The sequence below is a fragment of the Coturnix japonica genome, chromosome 13 (assembly GCF_001577835.2).
Source record: "Coturnix japonica isolate 7356 chromosome 13, Coturnix japonica 2.1, whole genome shotgun sequence".
In the NCBI taxonomy this organism is placed as follows: Eukaryota; Metazoa; Chordata; class Aves; order Galliformes; family Phasianidae; genus Coturnix; species Coturnix japonica.
In genome coordinates, this window is record NC_029528.1 from 4,266,632 (window position 1) to 4,282,316 (window position 15,685).

General features: G+C 42.9%; 1 protein-coding gene across 2 annotated transcripts in view; it reads right to left on the reverse strand.

Annotated features, from left to right (window-relative positions):
- Positions 1-1,560: 1,560 nt before the first annotated feature.
- The window catches only part of ADAMTS2 (ADAM metallopeptidase with thrombospondin type 1 motif 2), a 165,211-nt gene continuing 151,086 nt past the window's right edge, over positions 1,561-15,685 (reverse strand). For both annotated transcript variants that reach the window (XM_015875604.2, XM_032447505.1), the window contains 6 exons: positions 14,645-14,804; positions 14,017-14,149; positions 11,050-11,257; positions 10,573-10,702; positions 10,008-10,097; positions 1,561-6,171 (listed from right to left, as the gene is read on the reverse strand). In XM_015875604.2, coding sequence (XP_015731090.2) covers positions 5,699-6,171; positions 10,008-10,097; positions 10,573-10,702; positions 11,050-11,257; positions 14,017-14,149; positions 14,645-14,804 — 1,194 coding nt within the window. In that variant the 3' untranslated portion in view covers positions 1,561-5,698. The remainder of the gene's footprint in view (positions 6,172-10,007; positions 10,098-10,572; positions 10,703-11,049; positions 11,258-14,016; positions 14,150-14,644; positions 14,805-15,685) is intronic.

Consider the following 15,685-nt stretch of genomic DNA (forward strand, 5'->3'; position numbering starts at 1 on the left):
CACCTGGGTGCAGTGCCCAACCTCCTTAATGTGCTTTGGTGGTTTTGAGAGTGCAAACTCCCCCTGGAAATCCAGCACAGTTTTATAGCATTCCAGTTCTGCATAACATGGCCTTGTACCTTTGTATGTATGTGTTTTTATGTGTAAATTTTAGACATGTATCTCCATAAGGTGTCAGTTCTTTCTCCCAAAGCTAACAGAGCAGGGCAGCAGTTCCTACATGGACTGTGAGGTGTCTCCTCTGCACATCGTCAGACACAAAAGGCAGAGTCTGCACGGATGCTGAGATCCCTTTTTGCACTGTGGTGCGCAGTCTGGACATGGAGCTCATAGTTTGCTTTTTGTGTGCCCGTCACACATGCCGGGTTTGCCTTTGTGCAGCCAGATGTGGCTTTGTGCTCAGAAATAGACAATGCGCTGGTATTTGTGGGTGCTGGGGGAGCAGGATCCTGAAAGGACATTGTCCATGTAAACAAGGCAGAGAATACTCCCATCAGCATCTTTTAGGATAACAGTTAGTGAAACGATGCTCAGTGGCTTTGAAACCTTCAGGGAACAGAGCAGCTCCAAGGCTCCTGCTGGGAAACGCTGCAGGCCTCGTGCTGGTGTCACTGGGCTCCTGTTTGGGTCCCAGGTGCTTCTCGTGACTCAGAACTGGCACAGAAGGGCTCAGAAGTTGGCACAGGGCAGGACAGGAAGAGGAGGCTTCTTGTAATTGTCAAGTTTGGGCATGGGTGACACAGAGAGGAAGACTGCAGAAGGGTGCTGTGCAGGGGACCCACTGGGTGCCTCGTGTTTGGGCTGTGGCTCTCCAAACCTTGGGGTTGCTATTAAAATAATTGAAGTCTACCTTCTTCTAGAGGAAGCTCATTTTTACACACCTTTTTTCAAACTAACAGCTACCTGTGAGCAATATTCCTGCATCCAAACCCAATTAAATATAACACTTGCCACAGTCGTACATTAGATGCTATATGAATTGTCACATGAAATGAAATCCATGTTTTGTCTGGTCTGCTCTTTTACCAGAACATTTAAATAACTAAAATGCCTTTTCACCTGGTTATGGATGCTGGGCTTCAGTGCACTGCATGGTGCTAACAGGATAATCAAGGCAAGTAGGGATCTTTCAAATCCTCGAGCAATGAAGTTCAATTAGATGGAAGGGATTCAATTACACTTAAAAGAAACCTGGCTACGAGCACGCAGGATAGGGCAGGAAGGTTCATGCAAAAGCACTTCATGGAAGGGAGTAATTATTTTATCAACAGGACTTGCAAAGCAAAATTGGCTCATCAGTCCCAAGTGGAAGTCTGGGTAACTGCGGTTAAGAAGATGATACATGGACCAGAATGGATGTCAGCAGTATGCGAAGGATGAGAGCCTCAAGCAGCTATAAGTACGTTTGATTGATTTCCATGCAGTTTTGGGCTTCATAATATTCATCAAGGTAAAGTCTTACAAACTGAATCGCTTTTGGGTCTAAAGATGCTGTTTCTTCCTCCCCAGCATCTTTGCACAATGTAACTTCAGTAACAAAAAGCACAGGGAAAAGTCAAACGCTTTGCAAAAGAACACAGACATCTGCATTTAATAAATTATAAAATTAGAGATTCTAATTTGTATATACACTTTTAATATACAAGAAAAGGCTACTTACTGCAATTTTCTGTTAAGGTATATGTAAGTGAATGGAAGTTGCATACAGATACTCAGATGAACATAGCTAATACTGCATTGTAGGTGAGTAAATACGACATTAAATGTGTTACGTACTAAAATAAAACATAAAACCCTTTGAGTACCAGAAAAGCACCATTCGTACAATTCTCAAAATATCTGAAAGCATTCTATGGAGGTGTTGTGAGATTCTACATACTGAACGGATATACGGATACAAAAAGTGATGCGTTCGTAATAGGTTACAGGAATCTGTAAAGGAACATTGGTGGGAAAATGGCAGTAGATTGGAATCAAAGAAACCAGAATTGGTTTGAGGTTATTGCTTTGTGTGTGTGTGAGGAGGTGACACTTGGATTTTAAGCTTAAACGAGGAGAAAAACAGTATCTTAGAGAGTTGTGCGCCGTGTGGTTTGGCAAACGGTATCAGAAATTGTGTTGCTCAAAGGGGGTACATTTGCTGTAGCTCTCAGAGCTCTGAGGCAGTCTGCAGGAATTTACATCGGTTTACTTTACATTTGATCTCTTTAGTTTCTGGGGAATGGGTTAAGTTAAAATACTAATCTGCTCGTTGTGTGTCAAAACACTGTACTTGGGCAACAGAATGGTGGAAGGTGTCATAAGCTGATGATGCTCTTTCCCAGTCACAGCATTATGGAAAAGAGGAGGCAGTTGTCAAAGTTCAACCAACCAATAAATGACCAAAATTTCCACTGTGTGACAAGGAACCAGTCCCAGGTTACCCAACCTACTGGCACCTGCTGCTTTTTCTTTCTCAAAAGAGCTCTGAGCTCTGCTTTCCAGTACAAGTGTGGTATGTGTTCTTAGAAAACTGCCATCATAGGGAACTGCTGAAAAACATCTTCAGAGATGTGCACGCCAGCTTCAAATGAGGGCATTTCCCAGTATGGAGATTTTTTTCCTTCTCTTTCCGCTGGTGCTCCTGCTCCAGGAGATGGGCCAGCCTGTGTCTGGGCAATCTAGACTGAAGCTGCTCCTACAAAGGTCAGTTCAGCATTCCCCAAATAGCAGCTAGACAATTCATTTTCTAGAATTATTCAACAGAATTACAAATAGCAAGGAATAAAAAAGTGAGATTGAAAGAAGAGCAAGACCTTCCTGCATGCAGGTGGCAATGGGCACTGTGTGGAGTCCCAGCGAGCAGCAGGTGGAGCACAGCACTGCACCAGCTTTCTGGGAAGCTGCTCCCCATCCAAAGCACAGCCAAAGCTTCCACTTTATCTGCAAAATTGCCCCTAGAGGAACAGAACTGAACAGAAAAGAGAACAGAAAGGCAAAGCAGTCAAGTTCCTGAATTTGAATCATCTTTCTAAGTCCTTGCTGCCTTTGCAGAAAAGTCACCTGAATTGCACCAAGTAAATTCCTGCCCTGCTTGCTACTGGGATGCAACTGGAAAGCCCTTTGGAGGGAGGAGGCTTCTTGTAAGGCAGCATCTGAGCTGTGGGTGCTTCCCTATGTGCCATATCGTCACACTGCCTGGCTGACTATGCCTATTCCTGATGCTAAGGAAGACCAGAAGCTATGAGGTGCATTACCTCAGGCTTTTGTAGGCTGGCAACGTGGATCTCCACAAAATCACAGAGAAAAAAACAGGCCCCAAGCAGGGAGCAAACTCCTCCCTCCCCCCTCCTGCATAAGTCCAAGCCCCAATGCTTCTCCATCCTTGGGTCTGATAGGACTCTTTCCAAAGCTTATCGTATGCTTGGATGTGCTTCTAGGCTATGACAAAGCCTGGGTTTGTTGTTGTTTTGTTTTGAATTTTCCATGGACCTAAAAGCAGGATAACAACACAAAGGGGAAGAGATGAGTTTAACTGTATCTGTGTAAAGGAAATTTGAAATGTGAGAAATACTCACTATGGCTACCAGCCATCAGCCCAACTACGGTGTGCTCCTCCTGGGCACATGGCAGGAAGGATCACATCAGCCCTGCTGTGCTTCCCAGCTGTTGTGTCCTTCTGGGTAACTCTCACCTCTGCACCACCTGAGCTGCTCTTCAGCACTCACCTGAGTGCACCAACACAGTTCTCATATGAAAGGACTCAACGTTACACCTGCTGAAAACTTCCCTTCTGTACTTCGGATCCTTCCACCAGGCTCTTTTCCTAAACCAGCCTCTCGGTTTTCTAAGGCTCCTGCTGACAATCGGTGATGCAAAAACTGCTTTTTCTTGACTCTTTTCCAGCACATTCAGCCACGGTGGTTGGATGCAGGAGGGCTGCCCCAGGCAGGGCTGCAACATGTGCATTGACTCTGAAGTTCTTCAGCAGCAGTAGAGCTGTTGGAAATCTGATGTGTCCGATGTCCACGTGGCTGTGTAGAGGCTTAGAGCTGCCTTTGCTTCAAACCTTGAGCAGCTGCAGTTGCTGTGATAGCTGGAGGATGAGGTCTTATTCTCAGACTGGAAAATCTGAAGCAGGGCAGATTGGTAAAAGAAGGATTTGGGGGAAGCTGGGGCTCTGCGGGAGGTTGGCCAGCAAATAGGAAATGAAGGGAAGAGCTAGGGGATATAAGAAAAGCCGAGCTGCCCCCTGCAGAGGGAAGGGCAGCAGTGCATGCTGCTGTTACCAGGAGAGCCCAGGGCTGGGGAGAAAGGACCATTTCCTCACCTACTTCCACAGACCAGCTAAAACCCGCACCTACTTCTTCACTCCACAGACTCTGCACGGAGCCTTCAGTGCCTGATTTCATTCCTTGCTACGCTGTCGGGATGGCAGAAATAATCCTGACGTTAGATGGCTTGCACTGATCTCCCCAGCACCCAGAGCAATCCCAAAACCAAACAACTGATCTGAATTTGTCTCCTGATCTCCAACCAGGAATCTGGAATGACTGATGAAATCTATGATGACCCTGAGGGGAAAGGAAGTACTCAAAGGGTTCCCAGGTTCCACATCTCAACGTTTCCAACAGACACGGTACCGCATACATGTGCATGAACATCTAGATGTAGGGCACAGGGAACAGCTGTACACTTCTGTGCTAATAAAGCTGTCTGAGGGAAAGGAAGAGAATTAAAAAATTATTTCCTCAAAAATAACCTTGTCCTAAGGGAGAGAAAAAAAAAAACAACACCGTGTTTTCCTAGTAAAGCACCGAAGAAAAGGCAACAGGAATCCAGTCATCTTTAACATAAACAGCACGTGGGTAGAAAAAACTCAGGTAACAAAAAAAGCACCAACCAACAAAGATCACTGAGGCTGTTGTGTGATATGAATGGATACCTGTAAACACAAAGACTGGGCTGTCACCAGTCCAAGTTGGCTGGACCTGCCCTAATATAAAACAACTTGCATGTATGTTCAAACTTTTAGGAGAATCCTTTGAAATGTCTATGGAAATATGTAAGCTACTGGTTGCCAGTTTTTAATTTACACATAAATATATGGCTACAGAATTTTCTATATATTGTCTTACACAGCCCTGGTTAGGAAAGCTACGTAAGTACGTGCCCAGCTGCAGCTTTGCTGAAGGCAGCCAAGCGTGGTCTGGCTCGTCCTTAAGCACCTTCCTGAACTGGGGCTGGGTTAGCGCCTGGCTCTATGCAATGCATGGAAGCATCACAGGATTGCTGACCGCCTGCTTGTCAGGATTAAAGGGGTTCTTAACATCTCGGGACCATTTTCCTCCATCCTAAATGTAACTTGCATTACTGCTCCCAGGAAGTTTCATGCAGCCACAGAAGACTTAAAGGAGCCCATAAACAAAAAACCTGCTAACGTGGCCTAGGTATTAAGGTTTGTTTGGATTCAGTGAAATGCTGTCATGATATTGCATTAACACTCCACTCTACCCTGGAAACCCAGCCGTCAAAGTGTTCAGATCAGCACTCACAAAACAATCTGTCCTTTCCATTTATAGTAGGCTTTAGACTTTGGCATCTCTGCCATAGCACCACTTTGATTTTTCCCCATTTTCAGTCTCTATGACATGGGCAATACTACGATGATGGTATCATCTCTATAAGAGAAAAACATTGTTTGTGCCGTATTTCCATTTTAGTTTATTTTTCTGAGAGTCTCTTTTTTCCTTTTCTCAGCAATCAGCTCCTGGATCCTTTGATTCCTCGTCCTTTCGTAAGGTATCCTCCTCTGTGTGATGATGTTGTGCTGTGACACTTCGTTATCCAGCCCATCGATCTTATAGGGCACGTTATTATCCACCGCGTTAATTTCAGGGTGCTCGGTGGCATTGGAAGGAGGCACGTGGGGTTTGGAAACAGGAGGAGGAGGTTTGGTGGTGGCAGGTTGTGTGGTGGAAACTTCCATGAGAGGGCTGAGGGTTGTCAGGAGCTCCTCCTCAATAACATTATTCTTATTTGCATTAGAATCTGTTGCATTGCCTTCCTCTGTTATGTTGTTGTAAGTATTACAGGACTTGCAGCAGAGCTTATTGTAACCAGGAATTGAACAGTACCGAGAGAGCACTTCCATACGGCAAAACATTGACTTGTCTCCTTGACAATGATCTTCTGAAAGAGAAAAAGGGAACAGATAAATAAAGAGCTTCTTCACATTAATTGGTAAAAGAAACACAGCTGAAGCTTTGGCAGTGGGCTGAGAGTTTGGTATTTAACGTGAGGTGGGAAACAGGCAAATGAGCCTCCTGTCAGCAAAAGCAGACTTGATGCTAAACCTAAAGCCCCACTCGCTTGCAGGGAAGCAAAACCTGATTTGAACTCTGTGCACTGGCTCCATCCACAACACAGACCTGAGTGCTAATTTTTGGCTTTGTATTCTGCAAGTGCTACACTGAAGACCGATGGCAGCACTGCCTGAGTGTGTCCCATGCTTGAAAAAGAACTGGGGTATTTAGCATAACATTTTCCTCCTCTTCCTAGATAGGAGCTGCCAACAAACTCCAGTGGGATGGAGCCAAGCCAGTCCATTGGCAACTGGGAGACTCGGTAAAAAGCTCTTATTTTTGCGTCTCTGAGTGAAAAATGAAACATAATAAAAGGGAAAGAATGATAATCGACAGGTCCTAAGATGTCAGCAACTACTACCACCATCTGCGTTACATTGCAGTACAGGTTTCATGCCAGTCCTGCTCCTACTGAACTGCAGGTGGCATGCTGTAGGTTAAGGAGTTAAAGGGAAAGAGATCATACTATTTTATATTAAGACCCCCAGTGAAAGTCCACTCAGAGATGTGATTTCTGCTCAGAGGATATGAGGACTGGGTGGGTTGCTAGAGGACAGATGGCAAGGGGTGAGCAGGCTCCACGTCAAGAAAGCTCGCTGTGCTCCATCCTACAGACAAGCTCTGTACCTCCTGTGCCTCAAGGGTGAGGAGATAGAGCCAGGGACTACTGGAACTGCAGGGAAGGAAAATCCCAGCACACAGCCCAGGTGGAAAGAAAGAGGAACCAAAGTGCTCATAGGAGAGGACAGTGCTAAGGAGAAAGCCAGCCAGACCAACGCTTGGCACCATCAATAAGCAAGTATGTTCTCTGTGACCACAGTGCTGAGACATGAAATCTGCTTCTCCCCCTGCTCTTACTGAATCTCTACCAACTCTTACAGTAAAAGATGAGTAACTGCAATTACTTGCCTTTATTCAGAGCACATGTGGTTGCTCAGCACATTTCTGGAACTACCATTTTACCATCCTGCTAGGAGTACTGACTTACCCTGCCAGCAACCTTACAGCAAAGTAGAGAACCAGAGCAGATGCAGAGATACCAAAGTGAACCCCGAAAGTCTAGGCGCCGCCTCTTCACTCATCCTCACTTAACAAAATAGGGCATTATAGGTGTTTAATTGGCAAACATATCAGTCTAAAATAAACTAATAATTATTGCTGCTGCTTTAAAAATTCCACTCCTAACAGAGAAGGATGAAAATACCTTTCTTGTACTGTATTTATACCCCAATTGTTGTGTTTGCTGTAAGAAAAACAACACTCATTCCTATTTTCAAATGCATCAATTCACAGTTTTCAAACACTAAACTGAATAGGGAAAAAAAACTACACCTTGCTTAGGAACCTAAGAATAGCACTTTGTTTTTGGATGCGTTTTCAAACCCGTTGACATCTTTTCAAACATGTTTCCAGCCTTTAAGAACTAGAAGAGCTGCTATGGGCAGGCACAACTCTGCACAAAGGGCTGCACACGCCTGTACAGCTTTACATATAGTATAGGTACTGTGTAGAGTTCCCTTTGAACATTCTGCCTTGTGTCACATCGCTCTCATACAAGCATGCATGAAAGAAATGCACGCAACTGCATTACTCAATATGTTTAGTGACATCTGATAACTTACATAAATAATCTTTGTATCTTATGACTGTTAGAATGAAATTGTCATCCACTGTCCAAACCAGAATATCTGGGTTTGCTGAACTTTTATTTATTTTTACTTGCAGTATGCATGACAGACTGGGAGTATTTCTCCAAAACATCAGTAGGAAAAAAATAAATCAGTTTCACAGTCACTTTGGTACACATTAGTCTCATAAAAAATATTGAAAAGCAAACTGAATTGGCACATCTTTAATATTATGTTAAATACATACAAAACACTAATAAAATATCCCTGATAAACCAAAGTGCATATAGACATAGTGCACAATGCCCAGATACCTTATTGCACCACTCTCTATAGCCATCCATCTCTTGAAACATCACTAAACATTGTCTATTTAAAGGTAACAGTCATGAATATATTTATACAGTTAAACACCAAATTATTTTACATAACAGTATTCAGTGCCAGATACGTGTCTTTGCTTTTTCACCTTGTCATGTAAATTTTTAACATGTTTCAAGAAATTATCATATTAACAGCAAAATTTAAGTATGTGATCACATGATAATGACAAGTTGGAAGTGCTACGCTGTTGAAGATCCAAAGATTCAGAAACGCCACTTTTCTAACGAGCATGATCAATGCAATACGGCAGCAATTTGCTCCACGACTGCAGACTGAAAGTTGATACGCTTCCACTATTATTACTGACTGTCACGAACAGTATTATGAGTTTTGGATTCCAAATCTTCAACACAAACACGGACAATGAAGCAACAATGCCACTTAAATCTCAGTAAGTCAGGTAACAGTCCTGTCTCCATGAAGGTATGGATATGCACTGTGCAAATTAACCTCGGGTTAAATTTACTGCCTCCTAGTAGTTATCATTCAAGTAAAAACCCTCCATATCAACTCAAGATCATCTGTTTATATTTAAAGCTGGATCTGGTAAATTAATGCCATTTACATTTCAACATTAAGGCATTTTTTTCTAAAATTCTTCTAAGCAAAAGAAAAAAGCAATAAAAATTGAGGTAATTCTGTCATAGTTCACACTGTTATGTTTGCCAGTTGACACGTCTATAGAGCACACACGCACGCGCACACACAGCCGCACCACTCACGTCAGACATGCATGTGGTGAAAAAAGACCACAGAAGTAATGAGTATAAATAGCTCCTTGCTGAGCAGCTGGAAATGTCAGAGCCAATGAAGATGTCCTACTGCCTCCCCCAGGCAAACAAAACCAACACCACGCAATCTCCAACATGGACCGTGCCTGTTTCACTTCATTTTACTTTCTAAAGTGTAAGTAAACAAAACCAGCAAAAATTGCGTGATGGAAAACGTATGCAGCTTTCCATGAGGAAAAAACATGTCAAACCACCAACAGGAGGTCAGCGAGAGCATCACAGCAGCACTCCGGTACCAGCAGAATCCAAGCGCCTGGTTCCAGGGACCAGCACCCACAGGCCACAAACACAAATGTTGGGGAAGGGAATAAAAAAGGAGCAGCAAAGGTGAGTAAAGCAATGGCACCACAAAGGAAAATGGAATGGATAAATTCTTTCATTCAACAGGCTACCCTGTCAGAAAACTGAAACTACAGAGTTATGAGATTTAGGGTCTTCGGACAAAGGAGAACTTTAGCACTACAAGGTGTCATTATTGTGATGTGATCACATTCACAATAAGTTCTCAGTTTTGCTATCAAACTGAACATCATGAACCAGTAAGAGCCTTTTTTAACCATCACCAAGCAACAAGCAAACTGATCCCAGCTCCCCTTCAGAGGACTGCAACATACCTTGGAGATCCAACTTCACACATCCAACACTTCAAGACCTCCACCACCAGTGCTACACAAGCTCCAGAGAAGAAAGACACCGAGCACCAAGTGCCTGGTGTGAAAAAAAGATTCAGCCCAAGATTTAAACTTGGCCAAGTCAAGGGAATTTTCCGCATAGAGAGAAGAAAAGAGCAAAAGGCAAAGTCCACATTCGATGTGGCATGCATTTAAGGGCAAAGGCAGAGTTATAAATGGGTCTTTTACTTGAAGATATTTTCTGGATAGGGTAGTCTGGATCAGGTCTCGACAGCCATTGTATCATGTAGGTTTTCTTTGAAGGATCAGAAATGTTTCCTAGAACAGAGGAAAAAAAGATACAACACAGTATATATTTTAAGTAGCTGACCTGTCACAGGCCGATAAACTAGGAGGCTCAGGTAGCAAAGGAGCTAAACGATGATGGCCGGGCTGTGTGGTTTGGGGCAGGGGGTTGTTCTTTCAGTTTGCTCAACTTGTGCCTAATACCTGACAATGAACACAGATTGCAGCCCAAAGGACAGTATTCCAGCAGCACTTCTCACAGCACCATTATCTGCCTCCTAATATACATCCAGTGTAGTCTAGTTACACCGTCTACTTAAAACCTGTGTAGTGGAGATCGTAATTGGCTGCTTAGTCCTTAATCAAGAGCTACCTCAATGAATACATCAGGAACAAGGAAAAATGAATTATTTACTAACAGGGGCATACAAAGCAATCTCACAGCTGTCATTTACAAACAGCAGAAAAAGCTGAGAAAGCAGAAAAGCCAGAGAAGTCAAGTGCTTACTTGGACATGGAGGTAGTCTGCAAATCCTTACGTTCTCTGGTTTAGCTTCTTTGCAAAGGCCGATGTTGTTGTCCCTGGTTCGGCACAGGACTGGGCGATCCTGAGTGCCATTGCCACAGCTGACGGAGCACTGAAAGGATGTGCATAAGGTTAGACCCCAATTCAGCCTTTCAAAACAACAGATTAGAAGTTATTTTTTAAATTTTAAGCCACTGCACCTGATTTGAGTCAACGTGACGCGTTGTTCGAACCAGCGCAGTACGTTCAGTAACTACACAAGAGGGAGTGCCACTGATTTTTGTGGCATGCCACCATGTGGCTTTCTGTGGCATTAGCAGCAGAGGAAGCCATAGACCCTCTGTATAGGTGTTAATTTATCATCTTAAAGCACTTGAATAGAAAGCACAGAAAAAACCACAGTTTCCACCTTTGCTTCAGAAGAAATTAACTGCTTGAGACACCCAAGAAGAGACTGACCTGTGACCAGGGTCCTATTCTCCACTGTGCTGGACAAAGCTCCCTGTTGCAAGGCCTCCTGCCCTCCGGCCGGTCGTTGTTGCAGTACTTGGTGTGAACGGAGCGGTTTGTGTTGTCGTGCAGGGGTTGGATGCATCGCACAGATCGCACCTGGTATCCCGTTTTCCCACAGCTTTTGCTGCAAGGCTCCCATTCTCCTGTAACCCATCTGGGGGAGGGGAAAGAGAACTTTTATACTGCAGTCAAAGCCGTTTAACACCAAACTGTAACAGATTAATTTACCAACTACATTCCATCACCTTGGATTAAATGTTACAGCAGATTAAGCCATCAAATGCCTTGAAAAAATTCATATACGATGAAATTTGCATTTCTTTTTTTATTGTAAAAGAAGCCTAAATGGTCTCAGATTGAATATAAATGGCCTCCCATACTAACTCTGAAAATACATTAATCCCATTGGTCCGAACTGAAAGAAATGTGTTTTGCTGTACACACAAAACCTTTAACCTCACAATATTTTGCCTTCCTTCCAATCATACAAAATTCTTCTTCCCAAGTACAAATTCAATATTGTTTAATTTCCAGCAGAGAATGGCACAGCCTGTTTTTGGAAAGGAAAAGTAAGGAAGCATTAAAAGAACCCAAAGGAGCCAGAGCTTTGAATTTACCCACTGTGAAATTTCAGCTTTGTAGGACTGAGTCACCAGTTTAAAATATCACATTCATGCTGAAATTAGATCCAACTCGACAAGAGCTTTTTAGCCTTAAGGGCACCTGGTAGAATATTTCTCCAGTTTTGATGTTATATCGGTAAGGCTGGAGTTTGGGCATGGCTACATAGTGCTCTCTAGCAGTAAGTCCTTATCATTTTCCCCTTGTTTCCTTTTCTTGCATACAGTTTTATGTATTATCACTGTAAGATGCTTTACAATTGTGACAGCATGGCAGTCAGACACTACTATAATTATGTCAGATGATCCCTGTGAGCATCTGTAAAATGAAAGCTGAAGTACCACAGTGCAGACAAAGCCTCTGTTGGTTTACCTCTGAGATAAGCATCACTCTTGCTTTGCTTCATTTACTTTCATTTTAAGCAGGCCCCTCCAAGACTGCATGTAACAAATGAGACAGGATTTTTATGACAGAAGCAGCCAACCCAAGGGTGCTGCTGAGCCCCCGGCTCCTGGCAAAGACACGAGCTGCACACCAGCCATCCTATGCTGGCTTCCCATAGGGACCCATGGGAGGGAATGCCAGCATCAGAAATGTCTGGTTTGGAGGAAGGAGTTCAATAATCATTTATCAATTCGGACACTGGAAAACATCACCTATGGTTCACAATGTGGTATAGATGAACACTTCACCGATCATCAAAACGGGCTTAAGAATTACAGCTGCATATTGTCTGGAATTTAGAGAGGAAAAACAAGGACAGAGAGGGACTGGAGGAAATTCAGGAAACAGACTGAAGGCTTTGTTATAATCAAGCAGAGGAAGATGTACAGCATCCTGTAAATATTTACAGAATGCAGATACCCACAAGATGGAAATACTGTTCAATGTAAACAGGATCCATGGGATAAACTTCATTAAAGATGTACATAGTATGGAGAGACATGCTGAGTTTGAAGAGACTGTCCTAAAGAATTCATAAAATCCCAGGTTTATACATATAAAAACAGCACAGGCACAACGAAATGCATGAAATTCTCAAGCAAAAAAGTGAAGTGGCAATTTCATCCAACTTTCTCCTTGTAACCAACTGAAATTTCACCAGCTGTGGAGGCAGGAGACAACTGTGAGCCCAAAGCATGAATTCTAAGATGATTTCTGAGTCAAAGATATTTCTTTTTTTCCCATTAGTAGTGAAAAAGCAGCATATTAGTGTGATTCTGCGTGTTGCAGACCTTCCTAAAGTGTCTTAAATAATTGCCTCTCCTGTGTGTGAAATGCTTCAATGCCATTCTGTGGAAACAGGTGACAGAAACATTCAGGAATCCAAGTATAATTTGGGATCCCATCGAGTCTTTGTGGTTCCTGGGTCCAATTATATTTGTAGCTGAACTAAGAGTACAGTCCTTTCCAGGGAGACTGAGATACGGTTGTTAGGTCATTACTTCAAGTTCCAAAGAAGCAATGTTAAACCCTGACCCATGCTGAGTTTATGGGGTACAGTTTCTTGGCTTTTCTCCTCTTTAAATCTATTTTGAAAGGAAGTTAGGAAATATTGAGTGATACGTTCTACTTGTTTGCTGTGCTTCCTGGCATCCAGACTGAGTCCCCAGAGGTAAAAGCTGAGATCAACACACTCCTTCCTTGTTGCAGTAGCAACAAGAGGAATACGAATCCCACATATAACAGGACAACCTGCTGCCAGTCAAAAAGCACATGAAATCTGTGAATAAGGATATTCGTAACAACTGCAGGTACACCAGGTGTACCAGTGTACCTTGCAGTAAGAGAACAGACAGAGAAATCAACCAGGGCAAATATTTTTTCCCTGTCTGTGTGTCTGAAAACATGCTGTCAGCTTAAGGAAGATTTGGGCTTGGTGGGATGTATGACATTGGTTTTCTTATGTAGCACTCTATAAATTTGTTCTTACATAATTAATTCTCACTGCATAAAATCAACTGGTATAAACTGAATTTATGTCTATTTTTTATTACCTCAAGATGGCGTGAACACAAGCATCTGGATCAAAACTGCCCTTTTCTCTAATCCAATTTATCTCAGAAGAAATAGGAACCAGCAGCCCCAGAAATGGCATTTCTGCTAGCAGAATACTCACAGCCCTGAGTCTCTGCAATGATATGCTGAGGTTTGTAAGAGCCTTTATGTTAAAGCAGCCATGCATCAAGTTGGAAAACAAAGACCAAGCTGAAGCCACCTTCTTTCAGCTGACAAGAGCCAGCTGGGAACAACACCTCCAGCAGCTGCCAGAGGGCACCGAGCAATGCTTACATGGGCTGTGAGCACTCCTGGAGGTTGCACACCCTGCGAATGGGCTTCGGCTTCTGGATCAGCTCACAGTAACTCCGATGAACCATCTTGTGGTCCGTCTTCCTCCGGCAGCCGTATTTTGTGAACTGGAAGCCTGTAGAAAGAAACTCCTCTTACTTTAAGGACTGGCAGTACATGCACAGGACCTGCTAATCACACTGAATAAATGCTTGAATTCATGTTGACTTAGCACCACGAATAGTTCAACTCCTTTGTCTTTCACTAAGGCTATAATGCAGCAAAACACCACCTGGTTTCAAGCTATGTTAATGGGCTGAAGCCCACCCATCACACTGGTGGACATCGTTAGGGCCTATATCTGACGCCCAAAGCAAGGATCTTCACATTGCAAGGGGCACAGCCCAGGAGGCAGACTCACTGAAGGTCTGGCCCCAGCTCACCTTCAAGTTCAGCACCCCTGTGCCTCCAAGATCCTCACCCAAGTCTTGCACACTTGGACAAGTCTTCCAGTTTAAGTTAGAAATGAGCCATCCCAGATCTTCCCCAAGAGCCATTTCAGTTTTCTCTTAAACAGTTTTGAATGTTTTGGGTTGATATTTTTTAATTTTTATTATTATTATTATTTTACCTCCTCCACAAGGTCTTGAACACTGGGACCACTTCTTCAGAGCCCATTCATACGATACTGAGTCCACTTCCAAAACATTATTGTTATCTACATTCAAGGAATCCTCGTGGATCATGTATTTATAAGTCAGAGATATCTTGGCACCACCATGAGGAATCACCTAGGAAGCAAAACAGATGTAGGGGAAAAAACATTTAAAGACCGATATCGGAAGCTATGTGAAGTGATGTGAAATAGCAACCATCATGGTTCAGAACACCCCCAGAGGGATTTAAACCTTCTAGCTGCACTCAACACATTTTTATTTTTTTTTTCCCTAATGAAAAAGTATCTCTTTCCTCGTGACACGGAGTTTATAAACTGCATATTAAAGACTGTTGTTGATTTAGACTGCTTTTTCTTGCCAGCACTGGACTGACTTCACAACACTAAATTTTTTCCATATCCCATCATAAAGGAAGGAAATGTTCTCCTAAATCCATGATGGATAGTTCCACTAAAAGAAAAGGCAAATCCAAGTGCACCGATAACAGAAAGAGGTGAAGGAAATTGCTCTGACTTCTGATAGAACATAAATATTCTTATGATATTTCTGGGAATCCTGTAAGGCTGGTTTCTCAATCTTGGTAGAAGTATAAATCATTTAGAGGTTTTTGCTATCAATGCTACATCAAGACAAATTCAACAGAACACAACTCAAGGTAAATAAGGTGTGAATAGCGGTCCTTTGAAAACAATTTTCATTCCTCCTGTAGTGTTCAGCTGGTACAGACTAACACATCACAGCTGCTTTAAGGGAGGTTCTGAATCAGCCTATTCCTACTTATGGTAGTCATTTGCTATTTAGCAATGAAAAAAAGAATACAGTCACAAGGGTTTTGGAAGCGCAGAACTGGCTGTGCCTTAACAAACTGAGCCTGGCAGTACAAGAATCCTGCACTGGACTTTGCAGGATATATTTTCAAAACATGGACGGGAGGATATGAACTGAAAGGAACCATTTTATTTTTAACTAATGCTCCCATGACAGATACATTAAGT